Source organism: Anneissia japonica, unplaced genomic scaffold, assembly GCF_011630105.1.
Source record: "Anneissia japonica isolate Jap-2015-1 unplaced genomic scaffold, ASM1163010v1 scaffold2856_len114153_cov99, whole genome shotgun sequence".
Classification (NCBI taxonomy): Eukaryota; Metazoa; Echinodermata; class Crinoidea; order Comatulida; family Comatulidae; genus Anneissia; species Anneissia japonica.
Window position 1 is genome coordinate 16411 of NW_022697759.1, and position 17206 is coordinate 33616.

General features: G+C 39.0%; 1 protein-coding gene across 2 annotated transcripts in view; it reads right to left on the reverse strand.

Annotated features, from left to right (window-relative positions):
- The window catches only part of LOC117102328 (helicase with zinc finger domain 2-like), an 81215-nt gene that overhangs the window by 9609 nt on the left and 54400 nt on the right, over positions 1–17206 (reverse strand). For both annotated transcript variants that reach the window (XM_033242589.1, XM_033242588.1), the window contains 4 exons: positions 7981–8330; positions 7380–7576; positions 4170–4272; positions 3673–3900 (listed from right to left, as the gene is read on the reverse strand). In XM_033242589.1, the coding sequence (XP_033098480.1) occupies positions 3673–3900; positions 4170–4272; positions 7380–7576; positions 7981–8330 (878 nt within the window). The remainder of the gene's footprint in view (positions 1–3672; positions 3901–4169; positions 4273–7379; positions 7577–7980; positions 8331–17206) is intronic.

Genomic DNA, 17206 nt, shown 5'->3' on the forward strand with positions numbered 1-17206 from the left:
CCATACATAGTCAAAATATTGGGGGGGGGGGAATGATACAATGGACCATCCTCCCTTGTCAAATATTGGGGGATATATCCCCCCATCCCCGGGATCTACGCCTATGGTCTAGGTTGTAGTGTCGTAGCCTTGGACACCTCCCTCAATTATGTGGAATACCAATGTTGGAAATGAGGATGCTAGAGTGTGGAAATAAAACATGCGAGTAAACGTTATATCGTAGTCAGTTGTGTACGTTATTAACTGTTCTAACTTGAGTAACCAGACACTCCACAAACATTACATTGGCGACGAAAACATAAGTGATATCCATAGAACCCACCTACCAACTCCACTGACCTGTAAGTACGTTACAGCTAAAGGTTTTAGCTCAATTACTTAAACAACACACGTCCACCGTATCCGATAAAATGGCTGTCTCCAACTGTACCGTCTCCAAAGTGACCTCGGCGGCGTTCACAATCTCTGCACCGCCCCCACTGGACATGTCGTCCAGCAACTTACATGAGGCTTGGAGAAAGTTTCGACAGCGTTTTGAAAACTTTGAACTGGCGACAGGGGTCAATGAAAACAACGATCCACAACGAGTTGCTACACTCCTTTCTATCATTGGCCAGCCAGCCCTTGATGTATATAACAGTTTTGTTTGGGAAGATTCAGGAGATAAGACAAATATTGAAAAAGTAATTCAACAGTTTGAAACTCATTGCATAGGCAGGAGGAACATCACTTACGAACGATATGTAGTCAATAGTAGATCCCAAAAAATAGGGGAAAGCATTGATGCCTATGCAAAAACCCTACGCAACCTTTCTGACTCATGTGAATTTAGCGAGCTAAGGCCTAGCCTCATCCGCGACCGCAATGTCATGGGTGTCGATGATTCACGTATGACTCAACGTCTCTTGCGTACTGATAATCTCACCCTAGAGAAGGCCATTGACATAATTCGTGCCAACGACACCGCAGCAGCTCAACTTGCGAAGATATCGGAAACTGACACACAACACTATGCACGAGCTCTGATCAGGAAACCAAACAAGGGTGCCACATACTGTACAACAAACAACAAACATCTAGATACCAACCAACCCATCAGAATATACCGGCAGTAGATCGTAAACAAGCCAATCAACCTCCAGCTGTGTGTTACCACTGTGGTGGAGATTATCCGCATCCCAAGGAGTGCCCAGCCTTTGGTAAAGTCTGCACCTACTGCCAAAAGAAAAACCACTTTGCAAGTCAATGTCGGACAAAAGCATGCAACCGAGAACGCACAAATGCAATCATAGACACTGCACCCAGCGATGGTGATTCAAGTGAAGAATACGCATATGTCGTCAAAGCTAGCACCCCCGACTCACAAGAGAAACAACCACATGTTGAAATACTAATCAATAATGACAAAATGAAAGTAATGATAGATACAGGCGCGTCGGTAAACGTGCTAAGAAACAACTTGATACACTTCATGATAAAATTCATGTAACCATCCACTGTAAAAAAAATGGGGGGAAAAGGGGCGTAACTGCCCATTTTTACACCTTATTCCCCCAGCTTTTAAATATTAAAAAATCTGTATCTCATTCACCGTTCCCCTGTTTTTCGTCAAACAACTTTTTTCTGTCTTAGAAAAATCAGTTCTACAACATATCAACAATTTTTTTTCCTCTGGAGCCTGACTTTAAGGAATAACAATATAAATTGATTAAGTATTCAAAATAAAGAAATATTTCTATCTATCATAGCGTTTGAGTGTTGTCGGTGGGAGCTGGTGCAGTGGCAATAGGATGTGTTGTTACACGTATTAAAGCTTTTAACTAATCATAGTATGCAGTCAGGTTCGTATGAAGCATTATAAGTTGAGATATACTAATTCTGTAGTCTATTTATATATTATTGTACAATAGAAGTACCCATGGTAAATCGCGTAAAATAGTCCCAACAGTTTGGCAGGTTGAACAAAAATACTTCTTTTCTTGTGGCTTGCCGGCCATTTAGGCTATTCCGTTTAATTGCTTATTTCCGGATTAGAAAGGTAGATATTATCCGATATTTGTGGGATAAATTGATTATACTTTGATAGAATACATTATTAAAAATAATTTTAAAAGAGAAAAATTCTTGTATTCGAATGGGAACTTTTGTGCTCAACAGAAAACCTGTTAGGTACGTTTCGTAATCGGTTGGTTAAATAATAACTTTTTTATCCTTTTTATGTAAAGAATTCCTTAAAACAAAATTTTATTTTATTCTTAATAAAAACAAATTCCCCGGGGGAGGGCCGCGGCTAGGCTTTCCCGACGGGAGTATAAGTCGATATCTTTTGGGGGGTTGCACCCCTCGTCAGGTAATTCTTGGCGCCGCACAGTGGGCCAAAATTAATTACTCATTACAGAAGCAAATCTAAGCGAATACAAGACTTATATAGAGGTTTTCATACCCGTAGAATTCAATAAAAGCATTTTCAAATCTATATGACGTCATCTTTGTACTGTTTTCTGATTGAACGATGTCAGTTTTCATTGTAATAGCAAAACACGTTCATATTGCAATGATTTTTGAAATGTTTAAGGAGGTTTGGGAAGGTTGTTACTACTCGCGTAGTAGCTCACCTCTCCTTAAGTTGAAACAGGAAGCTTTTCAAAGTCTTGGATGTCTGAATAAAGTTAGAAACAATTGACGCCTAGATATAGGTCTCCTTGTAGATATCATCTTCATTATGATATATGATATTTGGATTATTAGGCTGCTCAAAATTTAATAAAGTATTCTAAACAACAACAAAATATTAGAAGATTTGCTACTGTTAAATCACGAGCAGTTTGTCAATTTGTGGAGTGCTTTTCCCACGCTTTTCATGAACTGGTTGAGTAAAAGCGCGTACATCCCTCTGATTAGCGGTTTGCTCTAAATAAATTGTGTCTCAAATGTACGAAAACAAGACTGATAAAAGTGCGTCTAGCTCGCGAAATTGCAAAAAGTAGCAGCTAAATTTGGTATCATCATAAACCTAAGGCTATACCGAAGATGGTAATGTAAAAATTAAAGAATGAATCCACATGAATCTAAACTTTCTCTCCTACATTTCTAATCTATATTTTTTCTGTCGTTTAAACAACGATTTATTAATGCAAACTTCAAATTTAAACCAAGACATATATTTGTGTTCCCCAATTTATATACAAGAAACGTGTTCATTTTGAAGTAATTCCGAATTTTCTGTAAGAAAAAAAACATGTTTTGATATAATGTAGTCATTCATTTTAAATATTTATAGAGACATTTTCGACATTTGTTGAAAAATACCACCCTTAAAATTCGTTTAAATGTAAAATATTTTCAGGATAGATTCACCAGGGTATGCCCATCTTCAATCATGTGAAAAAAGTGTAAAAGCCATAGTCACTAAAATGGACTTTTGGCACACTTTGATTTCGCCCTGGCCCACGTGTGCACCGCCAATGCTTTGATTGACATTTATAGATTAATATGAATTATTTATTGAAATTGAAATATAACAGAATTCCTGGGTTTTTTTTACTATAAATTTACCATAAATACAATACTTTTAAAATCTACAACAGAGGCCAATGAACATTCATTTTAAAGTAAAAGTACATTTTTTCTGCAAAATGAATAATAATTAACAATAAGTTACATAATACTAACCAAGCATTCTATTTCTTTTTTATTGCATTTGCTGTTCTCGTTACCCTTTTCGGTTTTTACTGCTTGCGATTCTTCTTCCCCGGCTACATTACAGAATAACGTATGGTATTCTTTATCGGCGTCTCTTGGCCAGTTTAAGTTGTCTGCCGTCCGTTCGTTGACCGATTCATGAGTCTTAAGTTTATTGCCGTAAAACTGTCGTGATGGAAAGTCACATATGCTGGGATGCTGCGTAAAAAGAACCAAACAAGTACAATCAAGTCAGAATTCTATTATTAGTTTCTGATTGAAACTGGGATTGGTTCTTATTCCAATTTATTGTAGGTTCAACCTGATAAGTTTGCACCAGATTTGTTGATTCGCGTCAAATTATCATGGACTCAAATCTCAAATTGCCGTCACATAATAGAAAATAATAATAATAATATATTATTATTTCATACTTATTTAATATTTATTCTTTTAATAAAAAATTCAAAAGCAGTGATTGTTCTTACCATACGATATTGTATGTCAAGCATGATAGCCTTGTTAGCATACCGTTCTAATAATGATATTTCCATTTCAAGCTCTTTCGCGTTTGGTTCCTGGACAATAGGTCTAAAGAACAAGAAATGTTTGTTGAGAACATTTACATCAATTAATATACAGGACATTTCAAGTACATTTCGTACAAGATTACAGGCTTCTAAAAGAAACCGCATGTAGTGGTGATATTTTTGTATATAAAAAAAACAGTAACTACTGAGCTATGGGCATGGTCTTCAAATTCAGAGGGAAATTACTAACCCCCCACATGTGGAGGTGTTATACTTGCTTACTCTACCTCTAAAGATGTGTTCGATTTCTAGCTGCCTGACGCAATCGAGAAGGCACTCCGATCGTCTGCAGTGCAATCGGCAATGTTGCAAGAGGTTCAACCTTCTCGACAACTGTCGAAGTTAGGGTGAGCAATATTATAGAAACCGAGCTTAACATTGGAAGGCTTCCCGATTCGACGACCAATCTGCATTAATACACAAGCTGTAGAAATAGGTCTCCCAGTCAAGCAAAAGTTTGTTTTATTGCTGAAATATGTTCTTGTGCTTGTAAAACAATTAGCATATCTAAAATCTACCTTGATCTGCCGATACTAAATTACCTAATTTGCATAAATCCAAAATGGCCACAATTTGTAAACTTTGCAGCTAATTTTCTCCTTAACCATTACATACTGAGCATATAAATGTAATGGGTACAAATATAAACATGACCCCAAAGAATCAGAACCACACATTTGATTTGCCAAATACCTCTCGGTGACATAAAGTCAAAGGTCAACTTCTTATTTGGGATGCTAAGCAGGATATTTGCAGAAAAAAGTGTTTACTATAAATATTTACATGTAAATATCATAATTACAAATAATCATAATTGCACATAAACCTGGCAGTGTCAAAGGTCAGGGTCAAATTTGGATTTGTAAGAGGTTTATGCAGTATAACAAACTCTGCATTTATAATTAATTTCTAAACATTTTGCATAAATGATAATAAGTATAAAACATGAACTTAAGAAATCAACATCACACATTTGATTGCCAAATGACCTTTCGGTGTCATTATGTCAAAGGTCAACCTCTTGTTTAGGAAGTTAAGCAGGATCTATTTTAAGAAAAAACATTTATTCTAAATATTTACATGTAAATATCATTGAATACAAATAATCATAGTTGCACACAAAAAGGTTAAAATGGCCTAGCAGTGTCAAAGGTTGAAATCAAAGTTGGATTTATAAATAAACTATAATAGCATTCTAAATTTATTTTAATTGTGAAGTTAATGTATGACAATAACAATAATAATTACTATGGCAAATACTTTGCAGGTAAAACTAAACACATCGAATTAATTGAATCAAAACTGCACATTTCATTTACTAAGTTAAGTTACTGTCATGGGTCAAAGGTCAGCCTTTCTGGAAGACGTACAGAATCTAGCAAAAATCAACAGTAAAAAACATAGCTACAAATATAATGTATTCAATTATCTTGTAGTGTCAAAAGTTAAAGGTCAAACATTGGAGACGTATACACACAGCCACGACTATCAACAGGTTTTGATGAGATCGATTAAAAGCACAGGTGGTTTAACACATGGGAGAGGGATGGCTGAAACTCCAAGATACGTACAACATGGGCCCTCTCAAAATCAACATTTGCCCACACTAAATGGAAAGTGTGTAAACGAACGACACCCAAAAATCAAAATAGGGAGACACCCTGTAGACGTAAAAAAGACAACCAAGACACCGAGTGCATTTTGAAATACTTTATAGAGTGCCATGATCCATTTCAAGTGAAAGACAACTTGTATGACATATCCATTGTTATAACATCATCTGTTAAAATGTTCATACAGCTGAAGAAATCCGCAATAACATTGTGAAAAAATGGAGGGACAAGAAGATTCATTATTTGTTTTCCATAGGATAGACCAGGTTAAAACTATGGAAAAAAGGGTGGTTACACATGGAGAAGAAATTTTGTGGATCCGCAACTTTTTTTTTCAATGACTGCTTGTTATTGCAAACTACACAGACCAAAACGAAAACCTTCGTGAGGTGCTGAAGTATGAACTTTCTTTGTATCCGCCATCTTATTTAACAGCAAAGGATTTATAAATTCTCCTAACAAGCCGCTGCTATCAGAAGCTATATCAAACACTGTCAACAGTTATCATCAACATGTATGTCAACACCAAAAGCAAACTGCCATGTTTTTCATGGTGGGTCAATCATTCACCGAATGGACTGGAAGAAAGGAGATACATATGATTACATCACAATGAAGTATGAATTAATTAAATTTACACATATTCATTATACAAATCCTTATTGGTACTTTGCCGTCCAATTTCCTTTTGTATCTTTTTGTTTTTTCCCTCCTCTCCTCCTCCTCCTTGATGTGAGTGATGTCAGTTCAAACAACATGTAGTGTGAAAACCATGAATCCCCCCATAAATGAGGGGGCAAACAAAAACATTTTCTAAAAAAAAAGCCAAGTAATACAAAATTCCAAAAAAAGTAAAAAATTTAAATAAAAGCATTATAGAAATTTCAATGAGGATTGGGAAAGTTTCTTAAAATGGAAGGTTTTGGTCTATTAGTCTTTCAGAGGGTAGAGGATTTCACTTTAACCATAAAAACTCTATTTGATAAAATGGTTACATAGCAGACAACTACTAATTCTTTTTTTCTTAGAGAACCATGCAATTTGGAATCTAAATGTATATATTAAGTGATTTTTAGAAACATGGTATCTATTAAGGTTATTTCTCTTAGGTCTCCCATGAAAATAAAGAATAACAGTATTACAGGCTTTCAGAACTGATAAGGGAGGTGTTACATGCATTGATATTGTCGACAATCTTCGCTCACCGCAACGTGAAAATGCTGCAGCAGTGAGCCAAGTTCAGCAAAGTGCGATTGCGCATGTGCTAGTAATGTAATGCCTTCAGCTGACACTGTAATGAATAATTCATGAATTTCTGTTGCTCAACTTATCTGCGATAAAAAAAAATCGCCTTCTGGCGGAGGAGGTAAAGATAATAATAACAATGATGATGGTGATGATGATGGTGATGTTGATGGGGATGGTGATGATGATGACTGATTATCTAAAGACTATGATAATTCACGAATGAATGTAAGACAAAGAAAACGTATACCGAAGTTGCTTGTGATCTCCAATAAGGACAACTTTGTGTGGTTTACATGCAACTAGTGGAATCAACGACTCTGGCTCAGTACACATTCCCGCTTCATCGATGATGCATTCAATGATGTTACAAAATCTTTTGATTTCTGAGGCTCCAGCAACATTACACGTGGTCAGTATGACATTGCACATGCGCAGTTCTACTTCCTTAAATTAAAAAAATGATAACAGTGATAGTATAAATGATAATACTTTGTGGGCTAGCTCGTACACAACCATAATGGGTTCATATCTGCACTTAAGACATTGCTATAAATATACAACACTTTTAATGTGAAATCAAAATAAATGTAAATAAAAAAACAACATATTTTGTTATATTGTTCTATGTTTTCATTCAGCATAGATTATTGACTTAAATCCATTATTTAAAATAATAAATAAATTATATGATGATGATGATGATGATGATGATGATGATGGTGATGATGATGACGAAAATGAATAGGATAATTATTATGATAATGATATTAATTATAATGCATGATGAGGCAATTGTCTTTAAACAATCTAACACAAATAGGCAGAAGTATTTATTTGTATTCTCTAACCTTAGCATCTGTAATTAGTTTGTTGTATGTATATAGTTCCTCCTTTGTAAAAATTGGAAATTGACCTTTAGCTTGAATGCCCGTAGATTTTCTCGATTTGGTCTTTTTATTATCCATTATTCGTTTGTTAAACTCCGACTCCATTTTTTGTATTTTGCTTGAAAATTTATTTCCTCTTTGACGTATTCGGTGATGAAGAGCTATATTGTGGTTTCCTGAATCAACGGACGCTCCTGTCATAGAAAACTTCCGCTTGGGTTTTGTAAGCCAAGGCCTTGGGTAATCTTTATCCTCTATGGTTTCACTGTAAACACGAACCACACTAATACCTCGCAATCTTTTCAGGTAGCCTAAAAAATTAAAAGTTAATGACAAAAGTTGTATAAGCAGAATGTAATATACGCAGCAATGTCTATATTGCATACAATGATAACAAATCACATGATGGTAACGTTGGAATTGAGATGCACCTACACTGGTAGGATCAATTTAAGATCTATGATAACAAAAACTTTGGCCAAGTTTCAATTCAGCAATTATAGTCGTTTTTTAGATAAGTATTACTCCTACTGAATTCCCTGATTTCGCTAAGATGTTTAAATCACTCATTATTTTGATAATACAAAACGAAAGATAATTTTAGAAGGAACAGGGAGGCTAGCATCTTTAATAGACACATGCATTGCATTCTTGTACCATTATGACACGCTAGTCTATGTTATATTTAAATTCATGGATAGAACCAATATGGAGAGACTATGTAAAGTGGAGTTCATATAGTTTTGTTTTTAACATACTTTATTTAAAATATCCAATAACTTTATTGACATCATCAATTCACATAATACAGTTTAAATTAAAGAAATACAAAAAGCTTTAATTGCATGTCTTTTAAAGACATTACAATTTATAAGCGTATCTGAACGTTAAACAAGCGACATAGCTTCATCATGCACATCGAAATAGGCCTACATGTTTTCCATATATACATTATATTTTAGGCTTCTTCAAATGCGGTCTATCTTTAAAGATGCATGTTCTACGTGTTCCAGATTTTAGCCGTATAAGTATGCCTACGTAAATAGAGTATAAATAGGCCTACGTAAATATGACGATATATTTTTATTCATACAAATCTCCGAAAAAAACTGAAGAATTACTCTAAATACGTGCAAGTTACAAAAATAATTAACATGGCCTTCCATTCAAAATAAACTACGCCCTCAGTCGGATCAATATTTTTTTAAATTTTAACAAGCAAAGCGACGGTAGTTGCTATTGAAATACAACGGGTTCTGCCGGGGGGAGGGGGTGGCTCGTATGGTGATACGTCGTGTATAAATTATACCGTCTACATAAAAACATCGCACATACACGGTGTGACCAATGTGATGTTAGCGAGGCGTTCTGAGGCTTAGTTTGTGCATAGGTTTGTGCTGCTGCTACGGCCGGGTGACGGAAGATCGGGGCTCAAGAGACATCGACTCCATTTCCAGACGATTGGGCCTATAGACGATCGTGTCGGTCTAGGCTGCGCTAGGTCTGACTACGAGGCCTCTTCAATAGTCTGAGGCCTAGGAAAGGTATAGGGCCTAGTCCTAAACTAGTGCTTCCAGCAACCCAGGGGCGTCGGAAGCTATTTTTATTGGTCCGGCCAAATATATACATAATCATCATTGCATTAACATGACTTCTTTTCATTAGTTTTGCCTTTTTCTATAGCTCAAAACACGCACTATTAGGCTACATCTTTTTATGTATTTCACAATATTGTAACAAAATGGTGCAGTCCACCCCTCTATTATAAATAGATTAGACCACTCGCTAATGCTGGGAGCCGATTGGCTATCGAAAAATAGCTGGGTTGGGATCTTAAGACCCATCGCCCAAGAGTAGTAGTTGAGCTCTGGATCTCATGAAGTTTAGAACTGAGAAATCCCGACGTTAGTGTCTAGTAAGGTAGGACCTGTAGTAATTCTATAAAATAGTTTATAGTCGAAGTCAGTCATTAAGACTTGAGAGCCCAGTAAGGGACAGGCCTCTGAAAGTTCTGGGGCTAGCCAAGGGCTGGAAATCACTTACACAGAATTACTTTATGCTTTGGAGCAACGATTTGGACCCGGACGGAAAGCAAAAAACCACCTAATCACATTACGATTAAGGAGGCAAGGACCAAAGGAGAGCCTTCAGGAGCTAGTACAAGCTGTTCGAGAGTTGGCATACCCGGCATATCCCGAATTTGACGAGGCCGGAGTAGAACGCTTAGCGAAGGGGCACTATATAGAGACAGTAGGAAGACCGGAAATAAGAGAAGGGATCTTCCAAGCGGCACCTTCCACTCTAGACGAAGCCACACGTGGAGCGTTATCCACAGAGAGTTTCTTAAAATTGGAGGATGAAAGGCCAACTAGACAGCCTATGAAATATGTTAGACCGCTTATACCGGAGGAAGATTCAAGGCAGGTGGCCTTTTAGAGAAAAATAGCAGATTGAATGGCACGTATAGAGGCAAACCTGCGTTTAAAACAGACGACGTCAGTACCCGAAACCCCGGCTGGGCAGGACGGGAAAATGTGGCAGCAGAGGAGAAGACTGGTGTGTTATAATCACAGACAGGAGGGACACATTGCTCTACGCTGCCCGAAAAATTATACACGTCAATCGGGAAACGACGTGCAGCCGACTCCATGGGTCGGGAGAAGGCTGGAACGAACCGAGGACCCATCAAATACTCAGGGAAGCGGAAGAACCCCTTCAACGACACAATAAATCAGCCGGAGAAAAGGACATACTCACAATACAGCCCAGGAGAAGGATTGTATGTACTAGTTGAAGTTAATGGAATTAAGGCTGCCCTACTAGTCGACACAGGAGCCTCCAACACAGTCTTGTCCTCCAATTTATATTATCAATTACCCAAAGAAAAACGTCCAGAACTTCAGAGAGCAAAGAGGAACCTTTAACAAGCAGATGGGACCTCACTAGAGACCATAGGATGTGCCTACGTAGGACTACAGATTGGTCATACATTTCAATCGGTTCGAGTAACCATTGCAAATTTGAAAGTGACTGGATTACTAGGGATGGACGTTTTCACACATCAAGTGGATCTTTATTGGATCTGGGGAAACTCCAGATGGAAATTGAAAGGGAATCAATTAGCTTAACTGGACCCGAAGGTACCAAGTTCAATTCGAACGTGATTATAGAAGATACGAATGTTGACGAGCTGCCCGGTAGTAGGAATAGTGGAACCTAACCAAGAAGAGGAGCTTGCTAAGAATGACCTAGTTCTAGCAAGGACATTAGTGAAGGTTGAAGACGGACAACTACCGGTACGCGTTTTTAACCCCGGTAAAGGAACGACGAGTCCTCCGAGAGGGAACCACAGTTGGCAAGCTAACACCAATATTAGAAGACCAAATCGAATTGACATATATAGGGAAGGAGCCGCCTGTTAGCAGCGGACGAGCACCCGAGCACCTTAGTGATCTGTTGCATCGGAGCATGGCATCCATTGACGGAAATTACTACGAACAAGTTTCATCACTTTTGGCTGAATTTCAAGATGTGTTTTCTAGAGGAGATTACGACTTAGGGAGAACTGGCGAAGTAAAACACCACATAAATGTTGGAACGGCACAACCAATTAAGGAACAACCCCGGCGCCAGACGATGGAGGCCAGTAAGCAGATATACCAGCAAGTGCAGGACCTATTAGACAGAGGCCTAATTGAGCATTCGGAGAGCCCATGGGCATCAAATGTTGTCTTGGTCACGAAAAAAGACGGGACGAAGCGCTTTTGCGTGGATTACAGGCGTTTGAATTCAGTTACCATAAAATATGTCTATCCCATACCTAGGATATACCAAATAAGTGCACCCTGTTCAAACAGGAAGTCTTGTATCTAGGACATTGAGTTTCGCATGACGGATTGATGACTGACCCGGCTAAAATTGAAGTCATAAAGGAATGGCCTACACCGACCTCGGTCAGAGGAGTACGCAGTTTCTTAGGATTAGCCTCGTATTATAGACGTTTCATCAAGGGTTTTGCCTCAATAGCAGCACCACTGTATAAATTAACTGAGAAAGCCAGAAGATTCTCATGGGATACTGACTGTGAGGGAGCTTTTGTGGAACTAAAGGTTCGATTAACAAAGTCACCAGTCTTCGCCTACCCTCTACCGGAGGGACAGTTCATATTGGACAATGATGCGAGTGATGTAGGTATTGGGGGAGTACTCTCACAAGTCCAGGGTGACGAGGAAAGAGTAATCAGCTATGCAAGCCGTACCCTGAGTAAATCCGAACGAAATTATTGTGCTACACGACGAAAGCTGTTAGCAGTGGTAGTGTACTTAAGGCACCATCGCCAGTATCTTTATGGGCGCCATATTGTGATCATGCGTCATTGCGCTGGCTGACGAATTTCAAGGATCCAGAAGGACAGCTAGCGAGATGGCTACAGGCGATAGGAGAGTATGATTCACCGGCCCGGACTAAAACATGGGAAAGCTGATGGGCTATCGTGGAAACCATGTGGACAATGCGGAAATGGAACCACCATTAGATTCATTAGGAGCGAATGCTTCCGTACGAGTGGTACAAATACAACCAAACACTCGCCTCGATAACATTCGTAAATTCAATGCGGAGTATTATGGAAATCAAGGATCAAGGCGGGCCACAGCCGCCATGGGAGGAAATGGCTGGATTGAGCCGAACTGACAAATTGTACTGGCAGATTTGGAACTTGTTGGAGTGCGGGATGGAGTTTTTTTTTTTATTGTAGGTGGGAATCAGATGACGGACATGATATTAGTTGGAAACTGGTCCGTCCAGTAGATATGAGAGCGGCAGCTCTAGAAGAACTTTATGGGGGGGGGGAACCAGCGGACATCTAGGAGTTGCAAAGATCACAGCTAGGGTAACTCAAAGTTATTTCTGGCCGGAATTAAATGCGCAGTTGGATTCGAACGTGGATTCGGCAGTGTGATACTTGCGCCCGAAGAAAATCACCATCCAAAAAAAAATAGAGCACCACTTCAGCAGCAGGCTGTTGGCAGCCCGATGGAGAGGGTGGCGATGGATATTACAGGTCATTTTCATGAGTCTGATAGAGGCAATAAGTACATACTCGTTGTTGGCGATTATTTCTCCAATTGGATGGAGGCCTACCAAATACCAAATGAGAGGGCCGAAACTGTTGCCTGTTGTTTCGTAGAGAACTTCGTGCTGAGGTATGGTGTCCCACGACAGTTACACACTGATCAGGGGAGAAACTTCTTGTCGGACCTTATTGCAGAATTGTGCAAAATTCTTGGGGTAGATAAGACACGGACGACACCTTACAACCCGAAGTCTGATGGCATGGTTGAGCGGTTCAACCGTACCCTTGTAAACATGTTAGCAGCTACGCTAGATCCACATCGTAATCAAAGAAATTGGGATGAACATGTACCATGTGCAACCTTCGCATATAGATGCACACCACAAGAATCGACAGGGGAAACACCCAACATGATGGTGCTAGGGACAGAAGTAACCCACTAGTGGAGCGCCGGATATCGAAGTGAAGACCGACTACGTTGAGCAACTTCGGACAGAAATTCGTTCAGCTCATGAACGGGCGCGACACGTATTGAAGCTTAGTGCACGGCGACAAAAGAGGACATATAACCAGCGAGCAGACAGGAACTAGCAGAAGGGCAGTTCATGCGGCTGTACAATTCGGCCAAGACAGTTATAGGCAAGTCTCCAAAATTACAATGCCGCTGGCAATGACCATATGCAGTGGTAAAGAAATTATCAGAGGTAACGTTCAGGATCCAGGAAGGACCAAGGAAGAAGTGCAAGGTGGTTCATATCGACCGACTGAAAGTCTATGAGAGGAAGCCCTTGCCATACTGGGGCACAGAAGTGAAGCTGAAGCCAGAGACGAGAGGCCGGATATACAAACCCCAATTGAGATGGTCGAAACGACACCAACTGAACTTAACGAGCGAGTCGGCAGGTAGTAGTCAAGAGTTAGATGACGAACCACTAGGTCCACAAAGCCCAGACGAATTAAGCGGTGGCCAAGAAGAAGTAGCAGAACTACAAGATAGTGGAAGTCCACCCGAAATCAACAAGGAATCAGCGGACGTCGTAACACCACCGACAGTTACTGTAGTAGAGCATAGTCGTCCTATGAGGTTCCCGAGTGCACGAAGAAGGCCCGCTACGACGAATAGTACAAGGGAAATATTTTTGCACGGGGGTTGGGAGGGAAATGTGGGACTCCACAGGATCATGTTTTTGTTTATTATTTTGCTTTTCTTTTTTTTATTAATTAGGCCACAGTTGAGATGAGAGGAGAACGTTCATGCAGGTGCGAAGAGTGTTCTTCGAGGTTTGAAGATTCCAGAAGTCTGGGACGACATCGAGACAGAGCACATGCCTCTCGTGAAGATTTCAAGTGCCGATACTGTGTCCAGGGTGATTCAGCAATCTAGATGCAAGGAGACGGTACTATGACAGGTTCCACCGACGGGGAAGAAGTGTGGGAAGACGGTCTGTTAAACCACCAGTACCAAAGGTTAAAATACCAGTACCAAATGTCGAAGTACCACTGCCAAATGTAGAAATACCAGTGCCAGAAGTGGTGTCGCCAGCACCAGAAATGGTGGATCCAGCAGGCGATGTGTTAAGTTTAACTCCAGGGTCAGCTTTCAGTCCCGTTCAATAGGAGATTCCAAGTAAGGAGATGTCTCTGGCTATTGTACCAAAGGGAAAATCTAGTAATCTTCTCCGACTATTAGGCGTAAATACAAGCAGTGACTCGGAAACTGCCAGTGAGGGTGTGCCAGGGTCGTCGCCCCGATACCACACTAAGAGGACCTTAGTGGATTTAGAGGCTTTGTTGCAGGGAGAGTGAAAACCGTGAAGGAGATTGTCACGGAAAGAAAGTTCGGGAAGTGGTGACAACAAAAGAATATACCGTGTTATAGTTCTAAAGACCTAATCGTTTTTTAAGCTTAATCTAAATGGCAATTTTATTTCAATAATTATGTTGTGATTTGTTGTAAAGTTTATAATGATGATTCAGTAATCTTATAATGATAACTTATAATGATAATTGGACATTATGATTACTTTGATAATTTGTTCTTGTTTGTATAAAATAAATGTGTTTCTTGCGTATCAAAGGGACCGATACATCTAAGGAGGAGGCAGTGTAACAAAATAGTGCAGTCCACCCCTCTATTATAAATAGATTAGGCCTCTCCCTAATGTTGGGAGCCGATTGGCTATCTACAAATAGCTGGGTTGGGATCTTAAGACCCATCGCCCAAGACTTGTAGTAGTTGCGCTCTGGATCTCATGAAGTTTAGAACTGAGAAATCCCGACGTTAGTGTCTAGTAAGGTAGGACTTGTAGTAATTCTATAAAATATTTTATAGTCGAACTCAGTCATTAAGACTTGAGAGCCCAGTAAGGGACAGGCCTACTTATAGTTTAATTCCGTTGTTAACGGGAACCGGTCGGCGGCTGCTGTGTGCTCCGCATATACGACATTGTATTTTGTTATTGAAAATACCAGTACCAGTTTTATTGATCCAATAAATGCTATGAGAAACTCAGTTAATAGTGTTTGAAGTTTAGTCGATCCGTATTATCTGACGGCGTGTCCGACAGACTTACTTACGCAGGACTTAGACTAGACTGAGACTGCTTTTCCGAAACCGCCACAATATCATTCAACTCGTATAATTTTCATAGGCGCACATTCATTGTTATTTATATTGCATTATATACGGTAATATAATTTTGTTTCTGTTTCTTGCATTTTTATTTATTCATGGAGGAATATGCATACTGTATCCTGTGTATACATAACACATGTTTTATTTCATTAAAATGCTGCCGTTTATTTTATAGCAAACTGCTAGGTTTTTATAGTTTTAATCTTTACTAAAATGGATGGTCTGTTTCTGAGATACACAGAGTACATTTTAAACAGTTAAACAGTGATCTTTATTTTGACTTATTACTATTTTAAATTGTTTAATATCTTGACGTATTTCTCGTCATTGCCAAGTTGTTTTGTCGTGTGATTTTTAATGTAATTTTACAAAATTGACAAAACAAAGGAAAACAGATTCCTATTTTAAAATTGACAATAAGTGTTCTTGAATCCAGAATCTTTTTTTTTTTTTTTGGTATTTCACAACATCCGTCAACTTGTATAAATGTAATAGACCTATAGTCATTGTTATTGATATTGCATTATATAATGCGTTCGTGTTTCTTGCACTTTATTTATTCATTCATTGAGGAATAAGCATCTCGTTTCATATAATTATGGAATTGATAAGAAATTTGAATGTGCAAGTGATGTTTGACTGCGTCAGAGAAAGTAGAATTTGGCTTACAAACGATATTGAGTTGTAAATTATTGGTCCGGCCAAAACCGGACCAGCCGGACCGCTTCCGACACCCTTGCAACCCGCAGCAGTCTGTCTAGCAGTGGCGGCGCCAGAGGGGCGGGGAACAATGGGGCTTAAGCCCCCACACCATGGGATAAGTCAAGGTCCCCCGACCGAGCTCGTCGGCCAGTCGTACGAAAAAAAAATAAATATAGGCCTACACCAAGCCAAACTATATCTTTCACACTGCTAAGTGCCATTTCCGGCCATCCAGAGCTCCCTCTTTTTAGAAAATTCTCATCTCCCAAACCCTCCCCCTCCTCAGGCATACAAGGTCAAGCCCTCTGTTGGACAGTTTATCCCCCCCCCCCAAAAAATGTATCCCAAAGTAGCCACTGTCTAGGCCTTTAGGCCTATGCAGAATGTGGCCCTATTCTACTAAAGAAAATGCCTAATTGTTATTTAATACATTACTTTATACAATACAAATTGCAATACAGACATTGGAAAGTTAATATATTTAATTTAGTTTAAGATTTATCATTCTGTTCCCCTTCTTTTTGTGTAATATAGCCGGCAATTTTGTGAAACATTAAAGAATAATATATCTTAACTTCAGCAGTAATGTTGTAATAGAAGTTGTGATTTTAACTTATTAGGCCCACATTCTCTTCCAGTAAGATAATTCGAAAAAAATCCACAGACTAAGTACAGTATTGTAGGGGTCATTCAAGTATTATGTAACACATTTTTTGGCAAATCTTGACACCCCCCACCCCCCGTAACACTCTGTAACACTTTTCCAAACCCCCCTC